This window comes from Tauraco erythrolophus, chromosome Z (genome assembly GCF_009769465.1).
Source record: "Tauraco erythrolophus isolate bTauEry1 chromosome Z, bTauEry1.pri, whole genome shotgun sequence".
Classification (NCBI taxonomy): Eukaryota; Metazoa; Chordata; class Aves; order Musophagiformes; family Musophagidae; genus Tauraco; species Tauraco erythrolophus.
Window position 1 is genome coordinate 1,309,274 of NC_141496.1, and position 9,081 is coordinate 1,318,354.

Genomic DNA, 9,081 nt, shown 5'->3' on the forward strand with positions numbered 1-9,081 from the left:
TGCCCTGAGGGAGCTGTAGTCGCTCTGCCTGGGACTACATCTCCCGGCATGCCCCGCGGCGGGACGGAAGGCGGGAAGGAAGGCGGGGCGGAGTGCGGGTTTGTCCGCTCCTCACCGTGCCCGTGCCGCTGAGGTGAGTGCGGATCTTCGCTGTCCCTTCCATTTTCTCCTTCCCCGAGCCTCTGAGGGTCGGGCAGCCCGTCTGCCGCCGTCTCCATGGGAGAGCGAAGAAGGGGGCTGCCGGCTGGGTGTCCGCCATCCCTCAGGGCCGCCTCCACTGAGGATGAGGGTCCCTTCGGCTCCGAGGGGCTTTCAGCGCTCCCCGAGCTGGGTGCAGGGGCGGTGGGCGCTGATGGGCTCCCGGCGGTCGGTCACCCCTTCTTCAGAGGTGCTGAATTCCGCAGGATGGCACTGAGGTAGCTCTGGGAAAGTCTCTTCAGTCCGTTAGATGGGACAGCCCCGTAAAGGCTGAGCTGTGGAGTTAACTTCGTGCGAGAGGCTGGACCTGAAATGCTCAGTGCTGTTGGCCTGAGAACCACAGTCGGTGTTTTTATGAGGGTGGTGAGGCACTGGAGCAGGTTTTCCAGAGAAGCTGCGGCTGCCCCATCCCTGCCAGTGTTCCAGGCCAGGTTTGATGAGGCTTTGGGCAACCTGGTGGAGTGGAGGGTGTCCCTGCCCATGGCAGGGGGGTTGGAACTGGATGCTCTTTGAGGTCCCTTCCAACCCAAACCAGTCCATGATTCTACGAGAAGGAGTTACCTGAGAGATACTGTGTGTGTCAGGGTGAGGAGGTCGGGAGGTCCAGCACGCAGGAGATGCCAGCCTTGGGGAGGGCTGGGTGGAGGATGTTTGTCAAGGGTGGCTTTTGCAACCTTGATGTTGTGCTGTTTGCTAGACCAGGCCTCTCGCTTGCCAAAGAGTTTCTACAATAGTAAAGCCTATAATGGTCGTTGCATAAAGCTCTGATGTAAGAAAAATCTCTCTTGGATTGTTTGCGAGCCACCCGCGGCTCAACTACACAAGTTGGCTACTAGTCTAATGGCTTGAGCAAATCATGGCAGAAGCAGGATCTCAGGGGAGAAAATGGAGAAGGAGAGGAAATTTTAATGTTGAGTAATGATGGGTTTAGTATGGAGGGAACAGTGTGTCTTGCTAGATGTTGTAATTCATTCTCAAAGTCTACACCAATTGCTACTTCTCAGTACCCCAGAGTGGAAATCAATTATAGAATTTTGTTTACATAAAAACTGTCTTTTTCCAGAACTGAATATGATTAATAAGAAGTTCATTTGATAGAAATACTCAGTGAACGTATACTAAAGCCCGTGGAAAGAGTACAGGAATGAGCCCTGTGTGTTTTTGCTCTTTAAGGAATGCTTTTATCATATACCAGCAAATTGTTTTTAAATCTTTACAGATAAATGGACTATAAGAAAATCACAGATGAAGTTTCAGAAAAAATTTTATCGTACAGTCAAGATACTTCAGGATGGAGAGTGATAAAAGTTTCAGTAAGAAAATACTAGTTTATATTGTTGATGGAGTTATTTTTATTAAATGCATCTTGTTGCAAAAAGTGTTTAAAACTGTTTTCCTTTAAAAGTGAGCTGAAAACTGTTTATCAACTGCTAAGTTTTTATTTTTCCTTTTTCTACTTTGAGAAAAATGTTACAGTTTCTTCAAAGCCTTCCAAAGAGTATGCAGGAAATATGTAAGTACTTACATTTTCTTTGTCATTGTGATGAATAACAACCTCTTTTTTGAACAGTGCCACCCAGGATTGAAATGGAAAAAAAGTTAACCCATGTTCTGCCCGTCGTGACAGCGTGAAGTTTAGTTTTGTGAGCTGTAGAGAAGATTTTTGTGCTCTAGTTACACTGGGTCAGCAATAGGGCTGGAATACAAGAGATGAATTTCCTGAGCAATTTTCAAATGTGCAATGAAAATTAAATACTATATAACACTTACTAGTATGGGGTGAGTAGCTATGGAGTAAGAGTTTTGGCCTGAGGTGAGGAACTCTTCCTGGTGCAACATTCTACTCAAGAGATTACATCTTACCAGCTGCGCTTCGCTTTTCACCCCTTCGTACTCGTGACGTGGCTGATGCTCACATGTGCAGGCATGCTTACGCTCTCACTCCACCTTATCTGTCCTTTGTACCTTTTTCTTTCTGGCACCTGAAACTGAATTCACTGTACTGGGAATGTCGTGTGATCTCTGGAGCACCAATGTCATCTGTCCCTCCTTCTCTTAAGCCATGAATTCTGGGCTGTTGAGCAGCTAGATTTGGCCCAAAGGGTTGAGTTAAGTGAGGCAGACTGAGCTGATCTCACAGCTTGCTATCACTGATAGACTTGGCTCTACTCTTCACCTTCCTCCTCCCCTCTTCTGGCTCTGCAATCCTGTTTCCCATTTATGGTGGCTGTGGCACTCAGCTGCTTGTTTACCAAGCTGATTCAGCTCATTAAACCAGGGAAAGGAAAAAAAAAAATTATCTCACTGAGGAGAAGTGTGCAAAAGCAGAGGAGAAGAGGACACTCGCAACATCTCCTTAGCTCCTCTCTCTCTCTTTTTTTTTTTTCCTTTTTAACACCTAATGGCTATTAAATGATATTAAATGCCAATCTAGACAGATAAGGCAGTAGAGAGCATTTGCTCTCCATATGATGAGATGTTTGTGATTAGTGGTCTTCTAAATCCAAAAGTCTCGCTAGGTTTTCTAATTATTTCTGCAGGTTGGAGCAAAGAAGATATTGATTACAGCAGACAGTGTTGTATCACTAGTATTACAGAAGAATTGCTCTACAGTGTTATAATGGAAAATAGCTGTAATATTTCATCAGGATATGTTAAAAGTACTGTTATCTTCATAAGAAGATACTAGCTGTTTCGAGGAGCAAAAGTATAGCTGTTCCCATTTTCAGTTTGACATGAAATATTTATTTACTGCATATCATAGAATCGTCTGGTTGGAAGAGACCTTCAAGATCATCGAGTCCAACCATTCCCCCTGCACTGTCAGGGTCCCTAAACCATGTTCCTCAACACCAAATCCACATGTTTTTTAAACACCTCCAGGGATGGGGACTCCACCACCTCCCTGGGCAGCCTGTTCCAATACTTCACAACCCTCTCTGGAGAGAAATTTTTCCTGATCTCTGACCTAAATTTCCCCTGGCATAACTTGAGGCCATTCCCTCTCGTCCTGTCATTCCTAATGTGGGAGAAGAGACCGACCCCCCATCTCCCTACGACTTCCTTTCAGGTAATTGTAGAGAGTGAGAAGGTCCCCCTTGAGCCTCCTGTTCTCCAGACTGACCAGTCCCAGCTGCCTCAGCCCCCAGTTTCTTTTTTGAATTGGCAAAAGTATGAACAGTTTGCTTTCCTTGCTAAAAGAAACCAGTATGGGATCTGGTGGTGAAAAGCAACAGAGATTCTTGCTTCAGTCAGGTGAAATGTTTTCAGCAGAGTTCAGGGAAGCATTGAGGTGATCGTTTAAGGCTGAACAGGATTTCCTTTGGAATTATGTCACCTCAAGCAAGACAAGGAGGTATGTATTTCAGTTTGTCTGAGACAGTGAGAGTAGATTTGGTGATCCAAGCGGGCTTCACCAGACTAACTTCCTCTTTTTCCAGTGTTCCCAATAATCCACTGTAAAAACGGGAAATGGAGGTTTTTCACACGTGTGCCCTTTCTTTTATTCTAGCAACTGTGTCTTTCAGAAGCCTTGCCTAGAAGAAGTCCTCCTACTTAACAACTCCCACTGAGTTTAGGAGAGAAGATGTTGCAGGATGCAGGCGAGAGCTGCTTAGGAGATTGGTAAACATAAATTCCTGGGAGTTATGGAAATAGAAGGTTTATCCAAATATTAATGATGCTGGTTTTAACTGGTCCTTTGCGTTTAACTGTGGGCTGTGAGCGCCTGCCGTGGTGATTCATGGTTTCTCCCGGAACTAGGTGTGAGAATTACCAGTATTAATGAGCAGTTCCCAGCATCACAGGAGTTTCCTATTTCCTTGTGAGAGGCCCCTCTTCTCCTCTGTGAACTTTCACTTGAACTCCTCGGAAGATTATGAACAAAAGTTGGAGAAATGCCAGGATGTGCTGGTTCATAAATAGCGAGAAGGTTTGCCATCGGGGTCAAAATGGATGGAAAGTTTCTATACAGAAAAAAAAAATTAATAGATTAATCATATATATTTAAGTTACTGGGTTCCTATCTAACAGCTCACAAATAATTCATTTAAAATGTATGGTGTCAAGAATGTAATGCTCTCAAAAATCAGTTACAGAATAATCATTTTTATTACTATGAAATTTTAATCAACCCATCGATGCAATCACATTCATGTGCTTTACCTCATTATAGCCTGACGTCCCCAACTGCTAGATGCTTATTATTCTAGAACTTATTTTTCCAGTTCCTAAATGTGAATTCAATATCTCTTTTTTTTTTTTTTTAACACAATCTAGATACCGTGGAGAAGGGATCATTAAGGAAGTCCCTAGCAAAATTATTCCTTTTATGTATCTTCCTGAATATCGAAACAAATGGGACAAAGCATTACAATCTTACAAGCTGTTAGAAAGGATCGACCAGGTAATAAGATAATTTAATACAAAGATTTGATTTTTAACTCTTTCTGCATGAATTAAGGTGACTAAAAAGACCTCTACTGGGACAAAGTATGTTCTGGCTCAGTAAAAACTTCTAAACCTGCTGCTGATGTGAAATTGGTATGAATTGTGCACTTTCCTCTGCTTGGATCCACTTGAGCGGGTCGGATGTTAGGATGCAGTGGTACATCCAACCGTGTCTGTGCTTTTTTTTTGGAACTGAGTCAGTTTAACAGATGATACATCTTTGTCCTGGAACGCCACGTGCGGTCAGGCATGTGTATTTTGGTGCAGATAGGCATTCTGGGTGGTAAATGTGCCTGTTAGGAGTTTTTTCCACACAGAAACTATACTCCTGCCTCAAATTAGGCCACTGGGAGTGGCAGTGAATCCCCACCCTGTGTTACTGGGAGATCCCTTTCATGGCTCTCCCATTAGTTCAGCACTAACTGGGTATGAGACCTGTTGTTTTATGCTAACAAATAGGAAATAATTCAAAAAATCCCTTTTACTTCCTCGTAGGACACCGGTATATACCACAGTGTAACGCACAGTTATGGGATGGGACTGATTTCATCAAGAGATTTTGTCGACCTGCTGCATGTCAAACCATATCCTGGTGGTATCCTTACAACTAACTGTAAGTTGCACGTAACCACTGCGTGTTTTTGTGTTTTGGCTGCGTTCTGGCAATCCTGAGGTGAAAGAATTATCAACACTGATCTTCAAAGAGAACACTGTAGCCTTTGTTTGTTTTTCCTATTATGCCTCCCTTTGCAAAATTGAAAAAAATGGAGGAGGAGGAAGCTAGAATTTATTATTTCACTCTAGAAATTCAGTGTTTATTTAATAACACTTCTCTGTAGATGGCTTCCTGACTTGCTCGTCTCAGAGTGAGCTGCTCATTTACCCCATATTTGATTCTTTTTGAATTTGCCTCTGAGAACTTATACAAAATGCAAAATGATGAATTTTACAACTATATTTGGTGACTAATTTGGTGGCCTTCTATGATGAGGTTACAGCATTGATGGGTAGGGGAAGAGCAACTGACATTGTCTACCTGCACTTATCCAAAGCATTTGACACTGTCCAACACGACATCCTTGTCTTTAAACTGGAGAGGCATGGTTTTGATGGATGGATCACTCAGTGGATAAGGAATTGGCTGGATGGTCGCACTCAGAGTTGTGGTCAACGGTTCAATGTCCAAGTGACGAGTGGTGTTCCTCAGGGGTCGGTACTGGGACCAGAGCTATTTAACATCTTTGTTGGAGACATGGACAGTGGGATTGAGTGCACCCTCAGCACGTTTGCAGATGACACCAAGCTGTGTGGTGTTGTGGACACACTGGAGGGAAGGGATGCCATCCAGAGGGACCTTGACAGGCTGGAGAGGTGGGCCTGTGAGAACCTCATGAAGTTCAACAAGGCCAAATTCAAGGTCCTGCACATGGGTCGGGGCATTCCCAAGCACAAGTACAGGCTGGGTGGAGAGTGGATGGAGAGCAGCCCTGAGGAGAAGGACTTGGGGGTGCTGGTGGATGAGAAGCTCAACATGAGCCGGCACCGTGCGCTGGCAGCCCAGAAAGCCAACAGTGTCCTGGGCTGCATCCAGAGCAGCGTGGGCAGCAGGGCAAGGGAGGGGATTCTGCCTCTCTGCTCTGCTCTCCTAAGACTGTAGTGCAGTGTTCACTCCCCTGCAGTGCTGTGTTCAGCTCTGGAGTCCCCAGCACAAAAAGGACATGGAGCTGCTGGAGTGGGTCCAGAGGAGGCCATGGAGATGATCCGAGGGCTGGAGCACCTCTGCTCTGAAGACAGGCTGAGAGAGTTGGGGCTGTTCAGCCTGGAGAAGAGAAGGCTCCGGGGTGGTCTTATTGCAGCCTTCCAGTACCTGAAGGGGGCTACAGGAAAGCTGGAGAGAGACTTTTTACAAGGGCGTGTAGTGACAAGACAAGGGGCAATGGATTTAAACTGGAAGAGGGGAGATTTAGATTAGATCTAAGGAAGAAATTTTTCACTCTGAGGGTGGTGAGGCACTGGACCAGAGAAGTTGTAGATGCCCCATCCCTGGAAGTGTTCAAGGCCAGGTTGGATGAGGCTTTGGGCAACCTGGTGTAGTGGAGGGTGTCCCTGCCAATGGCAGGGGGGTTGGAACTGAATGATCTTTGAGGTCCCTTCCAGCCCAAACCAGTCCATGATTCTGAGATTCTATATGGCCAACCAGGAAAATACCTCGCTGCCACTTCATTTGTCTGCTAATCCTTTTCCTTTGTGTGGATCTTAGTACATGGCAGAAAACAACATTTTTCATCTTGAACTTTACTGATTTATCTTTTTTTTTTCCAAGCTTATCTTTTCTTTTTTTTTTTTTACTGACATCTTTTTTTTTATTTTCTTACAATACTTCTATTATGCTAAAGTGATGGGTAACTAAACAAAACAACCCCTCCCACCTGTGCAGTTTCCTCATCTTCTCTGCAATTACCTTTCCTAATTAATGACTGTGCTGACAAATTGACTTCTTTGGCCAAACTAAGCCACAGCTCAACGCTCAGATATGTGGAATCACGTCTGAAAGATCGTATTTTTCAGCATACCTGCCCAAACACCTATAGAAACTTTGCCATGTATTGCGTCCCTTGCCCAAATATTTCATGTCCTGCGGGTGTTTTGCACGCGCAATTGGATTGCTGAGCACATCAGTGACCCTTTTGCGACATCTTATGGTCGTTAGTTGGTTTTTAAAAGGTATTTTAAAGTCATAGGACTGACATATATAAACATCATTCATTTGATTTTGCTTTTTGTGGATGGTGGCTTACAGCTGTCAGCGTGGAATACTCTGACTGCCCTCCGACTCCCTCTTGTGTCCGAGGCTACAACAATCCCTGCGGATACGTGTGTTCACCTTTGCCTGAGTAAGTATTTAATTATCTTGGCATCTGTGATTACTCCCTTGTCTTCTCTAAACAAAGCTTAAAATTTACTGAACCACACAGCTGGTTTTTTTTTTTTTAAATTTCTTTTATGGAGATAATTTTATTCTGGGGAAACTTCGGAGTTTTGTGCAGCTCAGTTTTGTGACTCAGACTATCCTCGGAAACGACTGAAACTTTTCTGTGTCCTCCATTTTCTTCTATTAGTAATACAGGGACTATAAATTGTAAACATTTGTACATCTCAGTAAGCTTCACAGCAAGAGGAACAAGTGTTAACTGAAGGATTTTGCTCCTTTCATCCCAGGAATCCAGAGCATTCTAAGCTAGTTGTATTTGTCCAGCCAGAACTAGGAGGAATGCTTCCCTCTTCCGTAGTGGAGACAGCATTACCTACTACCCTCATAAACTTACTCACTGAAACAAGAGCTGGACTGAAAGGCTTGAAAGATCAGAATTAAACGTAAGTGAGAGATAAGAAACCCTGGAGTCACTCTGGATTCATTTTTAAAGTAGGTGATGAAGTTTATTTTAATTGTGGTTTATGTGGAAATGTGTAAATTTAAATTTAATTGTCGATATGGTGAATGTGGGTTTGCGCTGTTCTTGGGAATGATGCAAGAATATACCTGGAAGTGCCAGCAAAGTTCTGGAGGTCGCCTTCAATGTAATCAGGTGATGTTTTGTAATATTTTTGCACTTTATATGCAGAAAAAAAATATATATATATGTATGCAAACACGAGAATCTCCTGATATAAATCATAGCAATGTTAAAATCCACTAGTCAAGTATTTTGCCATAGCTTTAAACACACTTTGATAAATTCTTACCTCAATTATGTACTTTTGACACAAACAAGCAAACATCTTGTGTACCAGAGACTTTAAATGTGTTTATTAATTAACTATGAGTGTGCAAATGTAATTAGCAACGATTTCACTGTTTTGGAACGAAGGATTTGAAGACAAGCCTGCTGAACTTGGATATAGTCTCTCATTAAAAGCTGCTCTTTATACACAGAGTTGGTTGTCGTTTTCTGAAACCTAAATAATTTTTATATGCAACCTAATTCCCAGGAACAAGCTGGTGATGTGATTCATTTGGAAGTAAGGTTTCCCATTACCCCCTAACTGCAGGAAATGGTGACAGACATATGAATAGCAATTATGACTACAGATCACTGAAATAGCGGTGTAAATGAGAGACTAGGCTGAAAATTGCTTTTATCATAGAATCACAGAATGGTTTGGGTTGGAAGGGACCTCAAAGATCATCCAGTTCCAACCCCCCTGCCATAGGCAGGAACACCCTCCACTACACCAGGTTGCCCAAAGCCTCATCCAACCTGGCCTTGAACACTTCCAGGGATGGGGCAGCCACAACTTCTCTGGGCAACCTGTGCCAGTACCTCACCACCCTCAGAGTGAAAAATTTCTTCCTTAGATCTAATCTAAATCTCCTCTTTTTCAGTTTAAATCCATTGCCCCTTGTCCTGTCACTACATGCCCTTGGAAAAAGTC

The 9,081-nt window shown here is 43.6% G+C and overlaps 1 protein-coding gene across 1 annotated transcript; it reads left to right on the plus strand.

The window, feature by feature from the left end:
- Positions 1 to 92: 92 nt before the first annotated feature.
- On the plus strand, positions 93 to 8,559 carry STARD6 (StAR related lipid transfer domain containing 6). The gene is made up of 7 exons (XM_009990488.2): positions 93 to 133; positions 1,418 to 1,511; positions 1,662 to 1,711; positions 4,477 to 4,603; positions 5,143 to 5,260; positions 7,448 to 7,541; positions 7,867 to 8,559. The coding sequence occupies exons 2-7, from the start codon at positions 1,422 to 1,424 to the stop codon at positions 8,018 to 8,020; spliced, it is 633 nt and encodes a 210-aa protein (XP_009988790.2). The 5' UTR covers positions 93 to 133; positions 1,418 to 1,421; the 3' UTR covers positions 8,021 to 8,559.
- Positions 8,560 to 9,081: the final 522 nt, after the last annotated feature.